At 49.6% G+C, this 20,212-nt stretch overlaps 1 protein-coding gene across 5 annotated transcripts; it reads right to left on the bottom strand.

The window, feature by feature from the left end:
- Positions 1 to 2,235: 2,235 nt before the first annotated feature.
- ADAR (adenosine deaminase RNA specific) lies at positions 2,236 to 19,632 on the bottom strand. Of its 5 annotated transcripts, none has more exons than XM_039363300.1 (15): positions 19,487 to 19,632; positions 10,981 to 12,469; positions 9,716 to 9,908; positions 9,080 to 9,243; positions 8,298 to 8,433; positions 8,010 to 8,221; positions 7,283 to 7,442; positions 6,919 to 7,090; positions 6,094 to 6,187; positions 5,852 to 5,971; positions 5,455 to 5,588; positions 4,574 to 4,756; positions 3,970 to 4,082; positions 3,017 to 3,144; positions 2,236 to 2,591 (listed from the first exon to the last, which is right to left on the bottom strand). In XM_039363300.1, exons 2-15 carry the CDS (start codon positions 12,408 to 12,410, stop codon positions 2,333 to 2,335), a joined length of 3,498 nt encoding a protein of 1,165 aa, XP_039219234.1. In that variant the 5' UTR covers positions 12,411 to 12,469; positions 19,487 to 19,632; the 3' UTR covers positions 2,236 to 2,332. The 5 variants fall into 5 exon arrangements, with proteins under 5 accessions (XP_039219234.1, XP_039219236.1, XP_039219232.1 ...); XM_039363302.1 differs by having other exon boundaries at positions 19,473 to 19,581; XM_039363298.1 differs by lacking the exon at positions 19,487 to 19,632 and adding an exon at positions 19,056 to 19,216.
- Between the last annotated feature and the right edge of the window lie 580 nt (positions 19,633 to 20,212).

The raw sequence follows: 20,212 nt of genomic DNA, 5'->3' as shown, positions 1-20,212 counted from the left end.
TTCTGGAAGTTGAAGTTGGAAGACCCAATGTAAGCCTCCTTGCGTTCTCCCCCCCCCCTCAAAAAAAACCCACACAGGGGAAACAGCCGCTATACAGAAAAAAAAATCTCTTTATTTCAGGCAGAATGCAATGACATCTGTCCATCAAATGAGAGGATCTGGAAGAGGAACAAAAGGAAAACTTCTCCCCCCCCCAAAAGGAGGAATAAACCATTATTAGGAGAGGAGGGTCAAATCTGAAGTAGGGGGGAATCACAAGGGAAGAGGGGGACACCACCCACGAGGGGAGAAGGAGCTGTTGGGAAAGGAAGCCTCCAGTTTGGGGGCTTTTTTTTTTATTTAGAAAAAGTGGATTTCGGCAATGCTGGCTGACTTCTAAGAGCGACAGAAGCACGAACCATGGTTAAAGGGGAAGGTTATGCAAAATCTCTAACCAGAGGCCACGTTTTCCTCTTGGTTTAAGGCAGGGGTCTCCAAACGTGGCCCTTTTTAAGACTGGTGGACTTGAAGTCCCAGAATTCCTCCATCCAGCGTGCTTTAAGTAGATACTTTAAAGTCTCCTGGCTGGGGAATTCTGGGAGTCGAAGTCCGCCCGTCTTAAAGGGACTACGCTTGGAGACCCCCGGTTTAAGTGGACAACAGTTAAATGGATCACATGGGAAGCTGCACCCACTTGGATAAATACATTTAAAAACGGACACGTAAATTAGCCGGGGACCTTTAAATTGCCCATTGTGGCTACCTGCAGGGAATTTGAGGGGGGGGGAGAATGCAATTTGGCCCCACTACAGCCCCCATTTGCAGCTGCTCACCCAAAGGAGGGGTGCTCCCGAGTGTGTGAAAACAGCCGCGCTTCGGTTTAAGACTTAGAGAAGTTAATTTCTAATTTTTGTTCAACCCTTCTGCACGAAGACACAACATCCATGGGATGGGGAAAAGGAATGATAACTAAAATTTTGTGCTGGGGGGGGGGAAGAGGCTGGGTTTTTCCTGCTGAAGAGACCACAACTCTCTGAGCCAGTATCTACACGGCAGTCTCAGGAAGATTTCAAATTCAGAGTTTTAGCCTCTCCAATCTCTGTTTTCCTGAGTTGCTTTCCTGTAAAAAATTGGGCTCAGACAGACAACGCGGAAAAGAACCAGCGAATTTGCTTGCTGGGCAAAGAAGAAATGGGATTATATAAGGCTCTCCAGGAAAGACACAACCATACAAACCACCATCTTTGTAGTTGGATACAATCCCACCGGGACAGGCACTGTCCCTTGAGCTACACGGTCGAGTCCTCCCCGGTCAAAAAGCCTTGGAGAAAAGTTGAAATGTCCCTCAAACGATTTGATTTTCAAGGTGAGGAAACTCGCACGAGGTTCTTCGGGAAACGCCCGGAGATGGAACAGAGAGAAACGAGAAATGTGTGAACGCAAAGCGTCCAGTGTGCCAACTTCACCGTTTGAAAAGAAAGGTTCCAATAATGATTTGGGAGTGTTTTATTTATTTATTTTTGGTCGCCGCCCTCCCCCCCCCAAAAAAAAGTGGGAAGGAAGGAGGGAGGGAGGGAGGGAGGGAGGGAGGGAGGGAGGAAGGAAAAGAAAGATAGGAAGGAGAACAGAAAGAGATAGGAAGAAAGGAAGGAAGGAAGGAAGGAAGGAAGGAAGGAAGGAAGGAAGGAAGGAAAAGATAGAAATAAAGAAGAAATAAAGAAAGGAAGGAAGGAAAAGACAGAAATAAAGAATAAGGAAAGGAAGGAAGGAAGGAAAAGACAGAAATAAAGAAGAAATAAAGAAAGGAAGGAAGGAAGAAAAAGACAAAATAAAGAAGAAGGAAGGAAGGAAGGAAGGAAGGAAGGAAGGAAGGAAGGAAGGAAGGAAGGAAGGAAGGAAGGAAAAGACATGGGTGGATGGATGGAAGGAAGGAAAAAAGGAAGGAAGAAGAGAAAGGGAAGGAAGGAAGAAAAGGAGGGGGAAGAGAGGAATGCTGGTGGATCTCTTGTTCCCTCAAGTCCTTTGAATCAAGTCTCGGCAAATCCTTGCTGAAAAAGGGAGGGGGGGGATTTAAAAGAGAGGAGGGGGAGGGAAAGACCCCTGGCCTTCCCAACTGAATTAAAACACCTTGTTGCTCTAAACTGGAGGGACCTCCGCTCTCCGGGAATTTGATACGCGACGTGAAAAACATCCATTTTTTTCCATTAAAAACAACCCCCATCGGGCCAGCTCCAAATCTAAAAAATAAATCCTCCCTTTTTTTTTTTCCCCTCCCCGGCTTCTGCAGAAAATAAAAAAAATTGAAAAACGAGAGAGAGAGAGAGAGAGAGAGAACAACATCAACAAAAAAAAATCACAGGATAGGAGGGGCTGCGGGTTCCGGCAGAACGAAGGTCTTCTCCTCCTGGGGTTTGCAGATCCAGCTCCCGTAGCCCATTTCTTGCAAGCCCCAAAAGAACTGCTGCTTGGCACTCTGGTAGGGGACAGCTGAGCCTTTGGCCTCTGAGTAGACGGTGAAGTTCTGGAGATCTTCCCGACCCATCTTGGCACAAAGCAGCCGGAAGAGGACAAAGAGATTCTGCTTGGAGACGCGTGACATGTCCAGCTTGGGCCTGAGGAAAGAGGAAGGATTGCTTATTACCCCCAACAATTCAGAAAGGAAATCATCACCATCATAAAAATGGAGTATCCCCTGAACACCTTTGGCATCGACAACTTCACCGTCGGTCAATTGCAAAAGGCAGCTTGACTTAAATCCTGCCGTGAGTCTTTTAACCCCATCAAACCACGACATCTGCCCCTCCCAGGTCCTTGGGAAGGACTTCGTTAAATGGATAAAAATGCCAAATCCAGTCTAAACATCTGGATAACTGTGCAAGGAAGCGTAATAATAATAATGCTGTCGGCACTGACTAAACCCCCGTCGGTCAATTGCAAAAGGCAGCTTGACTGGGAACAGCTTAAATCCTACAATTATACTTTTAATATGATTAAACATCAACATTTCCGATCCCGAATGGGTCCACGTCGGTCTTACCCGTCCACTTTGCCTTTTGTGCCGTCCAAGACCTCGACGTTGCTGCTATCTGGGAGACACCAGTTGATGCTTGATTCCTTGGTCTTCCCCGTCTGCCTCGCGGAGTCGTAGACGCTGACCCGGCCAACCTGCAGGGCCAAAGAGGAGGGGGCTGAATTTCTCTGCCGGACCCAAGCCGCGAACAGCCATCGCTCAAGCCTGCGGCGTCCCGATTACCCAAGGATATTTATCCCTCCCGTACAGAACTGCGGGATGATCCCGTTGCCTCAAATGCTTAAAAAGCCACAGAAAGGTGTCCAAAGGTGGCTTTGGTTGACCAGGTGTGTTGCTTCCCTCGAGGGCAAAAAATCAGTCTATGGGCCTTCCTCATTTAACGACGATGGGGATAAAGATGTAACTTTGCAACCTTCACACAGACTTTTTTACGGGTCTCTCTGGCCAAGGAAAGCCGAAGTAGGATCGTAAGCACAGTCACGGTTTTATTCAGGGACGGAGTCGCCCGTCCCAATTGCAGTCGCTGAATGAGGATGATCTGTATAGCTTAAGAGATCTGTGTTGTTGGGGGGGGGGTGTCCCTGGGGGGAGGGAATGGAGGAGGAGACCCATCTTGTTTCTTAAGAAAAAGGACAGATTATTAAGGTTTAAAGGGAGTTAAGGGTTAGGTATGATTTTAATTGTTGTATAAATTGTTAAATTTAGTTAGATTATGTTTAATATATGCGTTAAATTTAATTAGATTATGCTTAATATGCTTGTAATATCCTGTATTTGGCTTTGGGAAGTGGGGGGGGGGTAGGGGGGGATGGGTGGGTTATTTTGTTAATTATTAATAAAACTTTTTAAATAAAAAAAAAAGAAAAAAAAAGGACAGATTTATTTTGCTCTCTTAAGTGCTGTCATCCAGCCTGACCCTTCTCGGTTAAATGAATCAGAGAGTTCAACACAAGAAATACCTCAGGGTGATTGACCAAATACGGCGCGGGAAGTCTTGTTTCGAACGCGTTGCCGTCCCTGGACATCCGGCAGCAAATGGCGCGGGTCAAGTGACCTTGGCTGTACAAGTAGCCTGCAAGAAGCGAGAAAGGGTAAAGGTGGTTTAAGGAAAGGATTGTAAGGAGCGCCGTCTCGTTTGCCAATTTATCTCGTTTAGAAAGCTTCCCGTCGTAAAGCAACTCCAAAGGGCTTAGAAACAGGGTAACAGGGTTTAAATTTAATGAATAATAGCAAAACTTGAGCACAATGCAAAGAAAATAAGAAATAGATGAATATTGGGAGTTAAACTATATACGTTCAAGTGCTCAAGTTTTGATATTAGTCATTAAATTTATACCTTATATAAATTTATACTTTATATATTTGGACCAATCACCAGGAGACCGAGAGTTCTAGTCCTCTGCCTTAGGCATGAAAGCCGACTGGGTGACTCTGGGCCAATCGCCAGGTGACTGGGAGTTCTAGTCCTGCTTTAGACATGAAATCTAGCTGGGTGACTTTGGGCCAATCGCCAGGAGATGGCAAGTTCTAGTCCCTCTTTAAGCATGACTGGCTTGGGCTTACCGAGTGTGACTGAGCGAAGGTAGACCGGCTGTAAGAAGTGTGACAACAAGGCGCCTTGCAAGCCGAGCACGTTCCAGCGCAGGATTTTGTCGCTGCAGGACATGGTGCGCAGGCGTTCGCCGTGCTGGATGCCGTCCCAGGTTGGCACGATGTCGCTTGACTCCACCGGGATGGTGCCCTCTCCTGTGGATAAGTCCAAAGGAGTCAGGTGAAAAAGCCAGCTGGGTGACTTTGGGCCAAACACTAGGAGACAGTGAGTTCTAGTTCTGCTTTAGGAATGAAACCCAGCTGCGTGACTTTGGGCCAATCACCAGGAGACGGTGAGTTCTAGTCTCACCTTAGGCATGAAAGCCAGCTGGGTGGTGTCTCCATCACCAGGAGAACGTTGAGTTCTAGTTCTGCCTTAGGCGTGAAAACTGACTGGGTGACTTTGAGCCAATCGCTAAGAGAGCGCTGAGTTCTAGTCCCGCCTCAGGCAGGAAAGCCAGCTGGATGACTTTGGGCCAGTCCCTCCCTCAGCCCAGCCCACCTCACAGGGTTGTCGTTGCGGGGAAAAGAGGAGAATGAAGGAGTATTAGACATGCTCACTGCCTTGAGTTAAAGACGGGGTACAAATCAATAAAACAATAAATTAAAAAAAACCACCCCAATCCTCAGTTCTCTGGGTAGCTGATGCTCTTCGACCCTTTTATTTGAAGTTCCCCTCTGCGTAATTCATCCCCCATTTGCCAACGAATCAAGAGGCGGGAGACTGACGGTCGCGCCTATCGCTTTTGGAATCACAAGGACGAGAAGCTCGGCCCTTCAGCCACACACAGCGAGCCCAGGCCCAGGATTTCAAGAAAATAGAGTCTCTCTCGACGGTGAGATTCGGCAATTACCGTTTTCCACCTTGGTGCGTAGCTTCCCCTGTTTGGGGTTCTCAAAGAGGGGCTGGTGCTGGCCCTCCCCGGCTGCGTTGGCCTGCTCACTGCAGGATTTGTCGAAGAGAGCGCCATCCCCACAAGGCGCCGTGCTGGAGAACACAAACACACAAACACCAAGCAATGAGGCGGAATCCTGAACAACTGGCAGGGATTCCCCCAACAAAGGCGGCAAGGAAAGTGGTAGAAATGGGGCAAAACCCGACGCATTTTTCCAACTCTGCAACGGGAAATTTGGGGGCTCAATTTTGACCGTTACGCCGAGGACTACCTGTATTCCAGCCAGGTAAGGAACCTCCTCTACGCTCAACCTGGTGGATCCAGGTGAAGGGGGGGGGACATCACTACAACTCACCTGATGTACAGGTGAAAGCTGACGTCGTCTTTGATCTTTAATTTGCCGTCTTCCGTCGGCTGAAAGATACTCCCTTCAGGCGCCGAGGGGTCAAACTCCATCAGCTCGTTGTACAGAAACCTGAAAGGGAGGAGGAGATGAAAGACAACACTGCCAGGACTTGAATACAACTCCCGGTGCCCCCAGACGCCCTTCCCGCCAGCCTAGGGGGCTCCCAGACGTCACTGCCTGCCTCTCTTCACCTGATGAAGCCCCGTCTGGAGATGATTTCCGCGTGGCAGTCGTTCACCGTCTCCCCCTTCAAGCTCAGCTCCTCCCCTTTCACGCAGCGGTTCCCTGGGGGGGGGGGAAAGAGACCTTAGACCTTCCTTCCTTTTATCCATTTATCTATCTACCCATCTATCTATTCTTCCCTCCCTTCCTCCTACCCCTTCTCCTTCCTCCTCTCCTTCCTTTCCTTCCATCCATTTATCTACCCAGCTATCTATTCTTTCCTTCCCTCCCTTCCTGTTATACCCTTCCTTCCTTCCATTCATTTATCCATGTCTATCCCTTCTACCTTCCTTCCTTCCTTCCCTCCCTTCCCCTTCTTTCTCCTCCCTGTTCCTTCATCTATTTATCTATCTATCTACCCATCTCTATTCCTTCTTTCCTTCCTTCCTTCCTTCTCCCCTTCCCTTCTCTCTCTCTCTCTATCCGTCTGACAGATCTTATCCTTTTTACTAAAGGTTTACTAAAGATAGGAACATAGAAAGCAAACATCAACTCATAGAAAGTAAGAGGAGGGGAAAAAAAAGAGAAGGAAGGCAAACCTAACAGCGCAAGAGAGAAAAAAAGAAAAACAGCAGAAAAAGGGGAAAGGGAGGAAAAGAGAAGCAGCTGCCGATTCTCTTCACAAATTTGTGAACTTCGATCGCGCATCCACCTCTTCCCTTGCGGCCAGTGACATCCCATCTTTTCATCCCAGAATCTATTCTGCGTCATTTCCAAAACCACCAATCGCAAATTCAGATTCTTTCCCCCCCCATTTCAACTGCCCCCGTCCCCCATCTCCCCGCCTCCCTTACCTGTCCCGATGCTGACCACGACCCCCAGCCCCTCCTGCCCCCTCCTCATGATGATGGCGGCCAGGATCTTGCGTCCCAGCAGACTGTGCTGGATGCGGGCGGTCAAGGCGTTGAAGCGCTGGTGGCTGAGCATGGCGATCTGGTCGTGCAGCGTGCTCCCGCTGACCGGCAACTGCAAGCGGGAGGAGGAGAAGGTCAGCCGTGCCCTTCCGGGCCTGGGGGTCTCCGACCCCCTTGGGGCAGGGAGAGAATGAAGACCAAAAGCAATCGGTCAAGCAATCCGGCCCAAGGGCGTCCAGATTGGGAACTGGGTCGCCAGGAAGCAGATTGGGGGGGGGGGGAAAGAGACTAGAAGGGGCCTGACCTCGGTGACGCCCAGCCCTTCGGCCATGTGCTCAGCCTTCTCGTTCTCCCCGATCAGGACTCGGAGCGCTGCGTCGGCCGCTTCCTGTTTGCCCTGCTTCTTGCTGTGCGCCGTGACGGACGGGAACCAGCGGCCGCCCACCTTCGCCTGGAAGACGAACCTGCCGGAGAGAATCGGCTGGAGATGTCTCGGGCCCTGGCACCCCCGGAAAAGTTGAGATTGCCCTCAATTTACAACAGTCCATTTAGTGACCATTCAAAGTGGCAACGGCACTGGAAAAAAAAGCGACTTTTTCTTCACGTTTACGACAGTTGCGGCCTCCCCCGCGGCCACATGATCAATACTCAAGACACTTGGCAAGGGACTTACGACAGTCGCAGTGCCCCGGGGTCACGTGATCCCCTTTCGCGACCTTAAAAGTCAAGGGGGAAGCCGGATTCATTTAGCGACCGTTGTGACGAAGTTAACAAATGCAGCGATTCGCTGAACGAGCGCGGCGAGAAAAGTCGTAAAGTGGGGCGAAGCTCACTTAAGAAGCGTCCCATTCCTTTAAGGGCGGCGAGGAAGGCCGTATAAAGGGTGCGAAACTCAACCGGTGTCTCGCTTAGCGATGGAAACCTTGGGCTCAGATGTCGTCGTAAGTCGAGGACCACCTGTATGATGGCGGAGAATGGGCAGGTTTTCGAGAGAGGGGCCGAGCCGGACGAACGGCGGCCCGTCCACTTACTTGGGGTCGTGAGGAGGGCCGGTCTGATCGATCAGCTTGAATTCAGCCGCGAAGCCGTTGGCCCGGGCGTACTCCAGAAGGCCGCTGACCGGATTCGAATTCAGGTACTTGATCAGCTCGCCGACCCCCTTGGCGCTGACCGTCTTGGCCTCCTCCGGATTGGCCAGCTGGCCACCTTGCAACTCCAGCGGGGGCTCGGAGGGGGCTTCCGTCTAGGAAGGGATTTGGGCCGTGAACGGAGCGGGCAAAGGACGTTGGGGAGGGGAAGGAAAACGGGGCAGGGCTTACCTGCTCAGGTGAAGGGATGGTTTCGCCAGTCAGCCCCTTCATGGCGGCCTCGGCGGCCATTTGCTTCGCCCCCTTCTTGCTGCTCGAGACCACGGCGGGGAAGATCTGCTCGCCCACCTTGACGCAGTATCGAAACCTGAGCAGACACCGGAGGAATAATCCGTGTTTAATCTGGGTGCAACTGAACCGGAACAGATGCCGGAGGAATAATCCCTCTTTAATTTGGGTGCAACTAAACCATTTTGTCCCATTTTACGACCTCCCTTGCCACAGTTGTTACGGGAACCACTGCAGTGGTGAAGTCAGTCACACATGGTCGCTAAGCGAATCCGGCTCCTTCCTTAACTTTGCGAGCCAGGAGATCGCAAATGGGGATCACGTGACCCCAGGGACGCGCCGACCGTCGTAAGTACGAGTCAGTTGCCGAGCGTCTGAATTTGGATCACGTGACCAGGGGGTAGGCGTGAAAAAACGGTCGTAAGTCGCTTTTTTTCCAGGGCTGTGGTCAGTAAACGAACCGTTGTGAAGTCGAGGATTCTCTGTATTAACAACCGTGTGACAACTTAAACCTGCCGTGATTTACTTAACGAAGGTGGAAAAATGGGGCAAAACTCATCAACCATCTCACTTAGCCACAGAAAACTCAGCTGTGGTTGTTAAGCCGAGGACTGCCCATAGTAGCAAAGCCCCTTCTGAAGTGGCAGATAGGGTTTCCTGCCTGAGCAGGGGGTTGGACTAGATGACCTCCAAGGTCCCTTCCCATATCACCATCATTGGCTTACTTTGGGTCATGAGGCGGTCCCTCCTGAGAGAGGAGCTTGAATTCGCACACGCTGCCCAGCTTCTGGGCGTATTCCATCAAGGCGCTGATGGGGTTCTTCCCGCCGAGGAGGCCGAGCTGTGGGGCGGTGGGCTCGGCTTCAGCCTCGGGCTCGGTCTGTTCAGGCTGGAGAGCAAGAATGGAGAAATGATAATAAATAGGGAGGAGCCAGCTTCAGAAAGGAGCCGTCTCTTTGGCCTGGATTTGGTCTCCTCCTCCTCCTCCTTCTCACAAACCCCCCTCCTTTGTAGCACTGATGATGTTGCCTAGTTGGGTCAGGAAACGTCTGCAAGGAAACCACCCAGCTCAGAGAGCACCAAGGATCCCAAAGTTCGTTCTTTCTTTCTTTCTTTCTTTCTTTCTTTTCTTTTCTTTCTTTCTCCCATCCTTCCTTCCTGTCTTTCTTCCTTCCTTCTTTCCTTCCTTCCTTCCTTTCTTCCATCCATCCATCCATCCATCCATCCATCCATCCATCCATCATCCTTCTCCTCCCTCCTAGCCCTGATAATGTTGCCTAGCTGGATTAGGAAACATCTGCAAGGAAACCACCCAGCTCAGAGAGCACCTAGGACTCCACAGTCCTCTTCCTCCTCCTCACCAGCTCCGCCTCCCTGAAGGAGCTGTCCTCGTACAGCGACGTCTCGGGCCCCATGCCATCCTCTCCCTCATTCTGGGCTTCATGGAGAAGGATCTTCATGGCGATGGCGGCTGCTTCTTGCTTGGCCAGCTTTTTGCTGCCTGCTTCGGCTGGAGGGAACCGGCGGGTGTCAATCTTGGCTTGGAATTTAAACCTTGATGGACGAGAGAGGGGGGGGGAGGGGAATAATAGAAAGAGAATGAGAAAAGAAAATGAGAGAGAAATAGAGCAAGAATGAAAGAATGAGAAAAAAAGAATGAAAGAATAATAACTTTATTGTCACTTTAAATGTACACTAATTGCCATACATTAAAATGAAAATTTTCACTGCATACAGGTCTGAAAGAGTCGCCACCTCCAATATACGCTACATAAATATGACAAAAATAAATAACAGAATTATGCAGATACCCACATATATTATAGGACACAGAGAAACAACACAGAAAGCGAGTGAGAATGGAAGAGAGCGGGAAAGCGAATGAAAGAATGAGAAAGGAAGAGGAAGGAAAGGAGAAAGATAGAAAGCGAGAATGAAAGGAGAGAAAAAGAATAAGGGAAAAAGAAAGCGAATGAGAGAATGAGACAGAAAGAGAAGGAAAGAAAAAGAATGTGAGAAAGAAAGGGAACGAGAGAGAATGAAAGAGGGAGTGAGAAAGTCTGTGAGAGAGAAACAGCAATGAAAGAATAAAGACAATTAAGGAGAATTTGGTTTTTAGGCCCAGGCTACCATGTTTCATACATATTTCACATGAACTGGGGGGGGGGATTGGACTAGAAGACCTCCAAGATCCCTTCCAGCTCTGCTATTCTATAATCCCAGATCAATTAACCTGTGGAACAGCCTGCCTCCAGAAGTTGTGGGTTTTTCAGAAGAGATTGGACAGCCATTTGTCCAATCAGCCGGCTTGCACCCCTTCGGCAGAACCGGTAGCTAATTTTTTTGTTGCCCGGGCCCAGAACGGACTTCTGGAAATGGCCTCCACACAGAGAACCGGTTGTTCACCGATTTGAATCCCACCACTGGTTATAGGGTTTCCTGCCTGAGCAGGGGGTTGGACTAGAAGACCTCCGAGGTCCCTTTCCATTCTCTTATTCTGTTTTCCAAGAAAACAAAAGCAACAACACCCAGGTGCCTTTAGGACAACCACGGCTTGGATGGCTGAGAATCTCCCGAGATGTCCTCCCCCTCCCTCCAACGCCCCCACCCCGGCGAAGTCTCCTACCGTGGCTCGTGGGACGGCCCACTCTGCTTCAGCAAGACGAACTCACAATGCTGGTACATGTACTGCGTATATTCGATCAAGCCGCTGACGGGATTCTTCTTCTGGCAGGCCATGAGCTTCTCCAAGGGGGTGCACTGGAAGGCCGTGTCGAACTGGGCAGCGTAGCTGGGCGAGAGGGGGGACACCATGATGTACCGCGACTCGTCCTGGTTGCTCATGGCGTTCATGTCCTCGGGGATGTCGTCGCTGGCCCAGCTGCTATTCTCAAAATGGTCGTAAAGGGAGAAGCGGTAGTACCTGGGACGCTTGCGAGAGGGGCTGCCCCACCGTGGGCGCCTGGCGCCCGGTTCCATCAGTTCGGTTGCCTGCTGCCCGTTCTCGATCTTCTTCTCCTCCTCCTCCTCCGGCAGCGGAGGTGGTGGAGGAGGAGGAGGAGGAGAAGGGTGAGGGGAGGGCAGGTGGGCAGGGGCCTCGGGTTCAAGGCACGGAGCTGGGGGCTCGGCGTCTGATGGGACCATCTGCTGGACCTCTTCGACTTTTATCTTGACCTGCATCCGTTTACGCTTGTTGTCCGTCAGGGACCACTTGGGAGGGTTGGCGTTCTCCTTGTGCACCTCGCCCAGCTTCTCCAGGGCCAGGAGGGCGGCGTTGACCTCCCTGGCCTTGTTCAGGCCAATGTTCTTGGCCAGGTTGTGGGCGGTGGAGTCCACCACCCCAAACAAGAAGCTGCAGATCTTCTCCTTGACTTCAGCCATGTCAGGGGAAGCGACGGAGGAGTCCTCCTGATCCGAAGCAGAACTTCCTTCTCCAATCCCCAAGTCCAGAAGGCGGCTGCGCTCCTCCCGGATGGATGGACGTCCCTCCTGGCTTGCTTCCCAGACGTCGCACCCCTCCGCTAACCTCCACAGTGGCGGAGTTCTCCCCGACCGACTCAGCTGCCCTTGGTGGTGAAGCTTGTAGAGATGATGGTTGACCACTTTCTTCTGGACGTGCAGCCGGTGGGCGAGATGGTGAGCGGATACCGTCTGCCCAGATTTCAGGTCGCTCAAGATCTCCAGGAGATTCTGCTCCACGTTTTGCTTGCTCAAGGTCAGCCCCTGAAAGCTGGAGACCAGCTGGTCAGCTCCACCCGTCGGACAAGCAGCGGCGTAGCTTGGCTTAGGACGTAACGGCTGCTTCTGCCCCTGCCAGACACCCTTACAAGGCTGACTTCTGGCTGGGTCCCTGTAGTTGGACCATAAATTGAAACGGGGCGAGGGTGGAAAGGATGTTCCTGGCTCTTGGGACCTCTGCGCACCAGGCTTCCAGAGCGGAGCTTCGGAGAGTTCTCCTTGCAGAAAGAGGATCTGCTCTTGATGAAAATCCACAAGTCTACCGGATCTGGGCGAGGATTGATCTGAAGCTGTTTGGCCAGTAGGGAGTCTGCTCATAGCATGCTGATGGGGAAGACGAACAGGGGTGAAGACATTGTCAGCAGATGTCGAGCAACCTGGCAAAGGGACAAGAAGGCACGTTTCAAACCGGGTTGCAGGCAGAGGAGAACTTCCTAGTTCCCCTCAGGTTGCCCGTTGGCTTTGTGGAGACAAGCCCTCGCGGTCGCCAGCATTCCAAAACGACTTGAGGGCACATAATCCACCCGTCCGCTACTCCAGACCTTAAGCACCCTGCCAGGTTTAGCGCCAAGCCCGCTTTCTTGGACCCAAGAAAAGCTATTTTAGGAACATCTACAAGAATCAGGGATTCGTAAGCCGTCTCCAAACACAGCCGGCTTTGCTCCTCCATTAAAATAATAATAATAATAAATTCGCTGGATATGAGCTTCCCAAATCTTTCCTTCGTCCCTTGCAAATACTTGTGCTTAAATTTTTTTTTTTTTTAAAGAATTGTTTTCCTGGCTTGGTCCAAGGTTTTTAGCATCAGCCCTTTCTTTTGGCAATAGTTTAGGGATGAGCGGAGGAACAATAGTTCTGCTTCCCAAAGGGAATGAGCTGATGTTTGCACCCCGGGAAGTAAATTTCTTTGGAAAAGGCCGGCTTACGGCTTGCGTTGTGCCAGGTTGAATCTAAGGCTTATCCGATCTAACCACTCTGTTCTTTGTACAGATAATTAAAAGAACTATTAATATGCCTCTCATATACTGCCCTATGCCTGGCTCAATTTAACCACAGTTTGTGGACTTTGCCACAAAAAGTTTAGTTCACGCAAAATGTCGATCTGTACAAGCAGGATGGGACATCATTTTAAACCAAATCAAACACACTTGGCATAATTAAAAATAAAAAATCCTCAGCCTACGTTCGTAGCTGTCTTTTCTTTCTCAACCCCTGTAAAATTAGATATACCAAAAGAAGCACCCAAAAAACTATTTTATAAATGCACAGAGGGATGTTCTTATGGAACGTTCCTAACAGCTTCTAAATGCCTACGTATTCAGGGAAATAATTCTTAGCCCTCTGTCACATCCCTTTGCAATTCTCAATCATCCCTCTCCCCTCTTTAATCGAAACCTTAACAGGAGGGGTGCATATGTGTGTGTCGGTGTTTGTGTCTGTGTCTGTGTGCGTGCATGCATGCAAACCCATACCAGGTGAAGAGCAGCGTAAAAAAAAAAAAATCAAATTGCAATGTAAAATCCCGGAAACCAAGGATAGAAGTTTACAGACGTAGTTGCAGACTCGGAAAATCTTTTTTCCAAATCCTGGAAATATTTTTCATTTTTTAAAGGACAGACCTGGAATAAAAATGGAACCCCCCTTGCGTGGAGATTTGTAGTGTCTTATAAAAGGGGAAGGCAACCCGTGAAAAAGTTCTCATGCTTCCAATTATTAGGACCCTGAAACGGATCTCAGTTCCCAATCAAACTCATTCCCTTATCTTTCAAACTCAATAAACTGCCCTACAGGAGCCTTCACGCCTCCCTTCTCTCATGCTTAAAGGTAGCTACAAGTCAGCTTCTTTTTTTTTTTTTGCCAAGGAACACACTCTACCTCGCTTATCATGTCGGAATGCAGTTCTGGCTCACATGCTACAAGAGATTTACTCCTGGGTAAAATGGACACAGGGGTGTAATTGTCCGCTCTGGACAACTCACCGACTTTTCCCACCCTTAGGACATCTCCAAAGCGAAGTGTCCCCTCGTCAAGCATTGAATATTTACCATGCAGAGTGGATTTTTTCCCCAGCTAGCTGGGTCTGTTTGCACCTCATCTTGGGAAGAGTTGAAAAAAAAAGGGGGGGTGTCTTCCCCCAGAGGAGGGGGTGGGACACACGGGGGGGGGGGAAAGGGGTCTGAAGTGGGCAGAGACAGAAACTCAATAAATAAAGGCTTACCATTTGGCTTTTTCCTCCGAGGAGCTCTGTGCATTGCATCAAACTCGCAAAAGGCCGACACAGAAAGTTCCTGTCCCCACGCCAGGGAAGGGATCGAGATGTGCATGGGTGTGCATGAACACAAACACAGGGCTTGCAAAAAAACGTGCTAGGCACAGGGGGAGGAGAGGGTTCCCAGCAAGGGGACAAGCTTAGCCAAGCGAGAATCAGGGCTAGGGGGAAAATAACCTGCCCCCCCCCTATTTAGAATGGCTGGGGGGGGGGGAGAGAAAAAAAATTAAGTTTCACTTTCTATTCTCCTCCTTCTGGCCCTTTTCCCCCAGAGGGTGGGGTTTGTGGCTAGAAAAAAAAAGGACAGCCTCTTTGAAAGTGAAAATTTCAGTTCCCTTTCATCACCTACGTTGGGCAGGGCTACCTGCCAGATGTCTGGTTCCCCCCCCCGTCTTAAAAAAGCAAATTTCTTAAGCCTGGCCAGTTTTGGGTGGTGGGTGAGATCATAAACATGATTAGAGAAAAGAAATTGGGGGAAAAAATGGCTGGGAATCTGGGCAGATTTTTTTTTCCAGTGCCATTGTTAACTTCGAATTGTCACTAAATGAGCTGTTGTTCATATATTCTTGAATTTAGGATAAAAACTAAGTTATATTCTTAAATTTAGAATATAAAAAAGTTATATTCTTGGATTTAGGATTAAAAAAATAAGTTATATTCTTGGATTTAGGATAAAAAAAGTAACTTATATTCTTGGATTTAGAATAAAAAAGTAATTTATATTCTTGGATTTAGGATTTTAAAAACCAAGTTATATTCTTGGATTTAGAATTTTAAAAAGTAATATCCTTGGATTTAGAATAAAAAAAATAAGATATTCTTGTATTTAGGATTTAAAAAACTAAGTTATATTCTTGGATTTAGGATAAAAAAAGGATAGGATTTAGGATTAAAAAAATTAAGTTAAATTCTTGGGTTTAGGTAGGATAAAAAAAATTAGATCAGATTCTTGGATTTAGGATTTAAAAAAAATATGAAAGTACATTCTCGGATTCGGCCTTTCTGAAATTCAGGGTCCTTATCTAACCCCATCCTCATCAGCCCTCTTCACACAGACCGTGATCTCAAGATTGCGGCCTCCAGGCGCCAAGAGGCTCAAACGGATCGATCAGGAGATTTTTATCACAACAACCCATCAGGGACAGGCGGTAAACAGGAGAGCGGTCAACTTTTGTTCCCGGTATTGGTTGACCAGTTCAAATAACAACAGGCTCACCTTTCTCCTGGTGCAAAACGAGATGTGTGACAGATAAGCCAAGATCTCACCAACTGCCGGGGACTTGGGTAAGCCACAACCACCTCACTTAAGGCCATCCACAAGTCAACCTACCTGGAGAGGTGAGTGTCAAGGTGTGGGAACAAGGATATTTAGGGTGAAGTCCACCCTCGACCACGGAAAAATCCAAGAAGCTAGTACGGTAGCTACTTTCCTGGCTCGTGGATTTTATCCAAAGGCGGCAGCTTTGTGAAACGTTGATCTTTGAATAAAATCTGTTCTTGGAAAAGGTTGAACGGAGTTGGGAGACCTTAGAGGTCTTCTACTCCAGCCCCGCTGGTCAAGCAGGAGATTTCCAGGCTCTTTTGCTACCGTAAATTGACGCAATTCTTTCCCTGCAATATTTAGAATGGGAGGGGTTTTGGGGTGAATCGCTCTCAGCCCAAGCTACCTTACAGGGTTGTCGTTGCGGAGAAAATAGGAAGACGCCGCTATGCAATTCAAAAGCAAGAGGGAGGTTGACAAGACACGTCAAAAAGCCAGCTTGGGTTGGTTAAGATGGGGCTAGGCTAAAAACTAGGCAGCTGTGAGTTCTAGTCCTGCCTTAGGTTAGACTGGGATTGGCCTGGTGCCTCAACCGCTACCCTCATCTATTGTGCAGGTAATCCTTGATTTGTAACGATTTGTTTAGTGACCATTCAAAGTTACGACATCTCTCCACACCTACAACCAATCCCCATGGTCATGCGATCAAAAGTCAGAGGCTCGGCAACGGACTATGACGGGTGCAGCATCCCGGGAGTTCCCGCGATCCCCTTTTGTCACCGTCTGACGAGCAAAGTCAATGGGGAAACCGGATTCACTTAACATCCGCGTGACTAATTTAACGATGGGAGCGATTCACTTAACAACGGTGGCCAGACAGATGGTAAAAACAGGGGGCAAAGCTCACTGAACCATTGTCTCACTTAGTGTCAGAAATTTTGGGCTCAATTGCGATCGTTGAGGACCGCCTGCACTAGCCAGTGACTTTCACAAAGATTGCAACTATACGGACAAGCCTGCTTGTTCCTTTTCTCTGTCTCCGGCCTCGCACACATGCACACGCGTGCACACACACACACACACACACACACAAGAAACACACTTGGAAACCTCCCAGCTACGGTTCACTGCCCCTGTCTAACAGGGCCAATTGAGAACACCTTCGGTGCTTGGTCTAAATTGGCCGGTTACTTGAGTCAGGGAGATGAAATTTCATTAGAGGTACAGTTAACACACTGCCTTCTTTGGAGGGGGGAAGTAACTAACTGGGAGGGAAATATTCATAGCACTTCCCTACTTTTGTTCCATACAGTATTAACCTTCTGAACTCTAAAGCTTCCTCCTTCCGTTAAGTATTCAAGATGGACAGTGATTAATAATTATATGTTACTCGTATGTAAGGGTGTAGGTCTATACACATGCTGTGTATAGTATGTTTAAATGTGTGTTATGTTCGTGTATTTTGAGAGCAACTAAATTTCATTTTTAATGTGTACCATTGTGCCCACAGTAAAAAATGACAATAAAGGCCATCTATCTATCTATCTATCTATCTATCTATCTATCTATCTATCTATCTATCTATCTATCTATCTATCTATCTATCTATCATCCATTTACTTATCATCCATTCATTTACCTATCGTCTGTCCGTCTGTCTACCTACCTACCTATCAATCATATTTTGGCGTTGGGGAGTCATCACCAAGACCCAATGTATCAGTTTCTTACCAAAGGAAATAGATCTTCCTTTATCTTTAAGACGAATTCTAAAATTCCTTCTAAAACCTTGTAGTTGAAGGAACATATGGAATTGTACCTGCAATGGCTTAATTAGGAATAAAATGAGATTTAAAAGGACACAAGGGTGCTCAAACATCCATTCAGCCTGTCTGTATAAAATGCCTTGGCCAGTACATTTTAGCACAGTAGCAAAGGGTCGGACTAGAAGACCTCCAAGGTTCCCTTCCAGCCCTATGATTCTATAAAAACCAAGCACATAAGTCTATGAACTGCATGGAGTTGCATTGAGCAAAGGGTCAGACTAGAAGACCTCCAAGATTCCCTTCTAGCCCTATAAACTCTACAACAATCAAGCACATGGATTTATGAACTGGTTGCATCGCATCGCATGGCATTTCCCCCTCCTAGGCCAGGCGGAGCCGGGCAGACGCCCCCAGGGCCTGCTGCAGCTTCCCGTCCCTCCCAGGCGGGCCTTTGCACCCGCAGCCCCTACCCCGATCAGCCCCGGCCCAGCCCGGCCTTACCTCCCTCCCCTTTCGGCGCTTTGCCTGGCGCCGCCGAAAGAAGCCGCCTCTATTGTGCGGGGCCAGCGCCGGCGAGCACCGATGACGCCTTCAGAGCGCGACCAGCGGCCTTCCTGGGCCCGCTGGCGAGCCCGGCGGCGCCATTTTTGAAGAGGGCAAAACTGGTCGCTTCCTGGTGGCAAAGCGACGCAATGATATTTTTAAAGGTAGATTTGCACAAGGCGTCGTTTTCCCCCCGCATTTTGCGCCTTCTGATGCTGCTGGGCGAGTCTCCAGCACCCACCGCTGCACGGGGATGATGGTGGCAGTAGTCTCCCCTCTTTTTTTTTTTTTAAAAAAAGATTCACTAATCCCATTTTCTCTTCTGCAAAGAACAGTCCTATGCATGATAACATTTGAAAGTGACAGCTATTGTGTAAATGTTTCTGTGTGTGTGTGTGTGTGTGTGTGAGAGAGAGAGAGAGAGAGAGAGTATGAGAGAAAGAGAGAGAAAGGGAGGGGGAGTGAGAGAGAGAAAGTGTGTGTGTATGAGAGAGAGAAAAAGAGAGGGAGGGGGATAGAAAGTGTGTGTGTGAGGTTGAGAGAGAGAGAGAGAGAGAAAGTGTGTGTGTGTGTATGAGAGAGTGAGGGGGAGAGAAAGAAAGTGTGTGTGTGAGTGTGAGAGAAAGGGGGGAAAGAGTGTGTGTGTATGAGAGAGAGAGAAAGGGAGGGGGAAGAGAGAGTGTAAGAGAGAGAGAGAGAAAGGTGTGTGTGTGTGTGTGTGTGTGTGTGTGTGTCTGCTGCCCGGGATCCTACACTATTATCCTTCAAAAGACGCAAGGGGGAGAAGGGCGAGACCCAAGGCTGGTGCAGTCTTAAGCCCAACCGACCTCACAGGGCTGTTGTGGGGCAAAGCCACATTACGCTCCTGAACGAAAGGGAGATAAAAGGCTAAGAAAGGATCTTTGGATCTTGATGGCTTCAGCAAATTGGCTTTCCCTCCTAGGCTTGGCTCCTGCAATGCCCCAACCTGTGACTGCTGCTCCCGAGTGCTGACAATCTCCCCCCCCCTCCAATATGCATGCAATAGGAACCCCGTTTGCATTCAGACGACCCCTCCCATCATTTCCAGCGCCGGCCCCAACTTCGCCCCCTCCCCTTTCCAAGAGCTGGATGGCAACCCTCACCCCAGCCAGCAGGCAGGCTGCGGAGGATGGGAGCAGTGGCGCCCGCCTCTTGAGGGCGCCAGGTTGGGGAAGGACAGCTGGAGGGGGGCGGGCGCATCCCCGCCCCTTCGCCCACCGCGCGCCTGGAGGCTCGCGGGATGCAGAACGGCGGGCGGCGCCGGCGCGCATGCGCGAGAGGCGCAGGTAGCGCCGAGTCCATCAGAGCGAAGCCGAACCCAAACAGGAATTTCAAAAGGGGGGGAACTCACGGGCTACTGCGCACGCGCAACGCGGCCCGGCGGACTCGCTCTCCCGGTACGGCGCATGCGTGACTCGAAGCAACGCGTTTCCCGCTCAATCCGCTTCGCCTTTCCCGTCCGCTTTTCCTCCCCGCGTCCGTCGCCGTCCCGCTTTCCCCGCCGCCCTACCGGCCCTCACCGGGGTCGTCTCACCTCTTCCGCCCGGAGCAAAGTCCCGGTGGAGACGGCAGTCGAAGGGCGGCCGCCCGCTTTCTCTTTTATTTCCTCAGCCCCGCAGTGCCTGGGGCGCAGAGTGATGGCGTCACGCGCAGTGCGCGGCACACAAGTCTCCTCATCCTTTTCCGCTCGGACGTCACGGGGGGCGTGGCGCCTCGCCATGGCAACCGCAAGATCGCTCGGGCCGGCTCCGCTGGGCAAGCCGGGAGTGAAATGGAACCTCCAGCGTTAAGAGCAGTCTACCTCGGACCTTGGAAACCGGCGGGACTGACACATCTGGGGGTCTAGATAACGTGGACTACAAGATCCATCCCCCACTACCCAGGTTGACTTTTAGCACGAGAGGGGGGCAAGCTGGGAGTTGTAATCCAAACGAGAGAAGAAGCCCAGTGGCTTGGATGGGGTTGAGAGGGGCAGCAAATTTAATTGTAATTGAATTGAATGGTAAGCTGCCCAGAGTCGTTTTGCAGAATAAAGGAATAAATACCGTTTTAACAGGCTGGCAGGGGATAATGGGAGTTGCAATCCCACAGCTGTCCTATCTACATTGATTGATGATATAGCCACCATCTCCCAGACATGATTCAGGGTGGCTCATAATAATAAAATAATAGTAATAAATATAAAAAGAGCATGTGCTATAAAAAAATAGTGTCAAAAGCATATAAAATCGTATAGGACAGATCTTGAATTCATAGATGA

Source organism: Crotalus tigris, unplaced genomic scaffold (assembly GCF_016545835.1).
Source record: "Crotalus tigris isolate CLP2741 ecotype Arizona unplaced genomic scaffold, ASM1654583v1 scf7180000019553.37968852642:3898890, whole genome shotgun sequence".
NCBI lineage: Eukaryota > Metazoa > Chordata > Lepidosauria > Squamata > Viperidae > Crotalus > Crotalus tigris.
This window is presented reverse-complemented; position numbering and strand designations above follow the sequence as displayed.

What these genes read in the sequence shown, in the direction of transcription:
- ADAR (XM_039363299.1), bottom strand. Translation starts at nt 14,416, where the DNA reads ATGCACATCTCGATCCCTTCCCTGGCGTGGGGACAGGAACTTTCTGTG. An exon ending in GGGCCGTCCCACGAGCCACG is followed by an intron (nt 9,909 to 10,980) that starts GTAGGAGACTTC and finishes TCGTCCATCAAG; the next exon opens with GTTTAAATTCCAAGCCAAGA. An exon ending in GGCCCTCCTCACGACCCCAA is followed by an intron (nt 7,443 to 8,009) that starts GTAAGTGGACGG and finishes TCTCTCCGGCAG; the next exon opens with GTTCGTCTTCCAGGCGAAGG.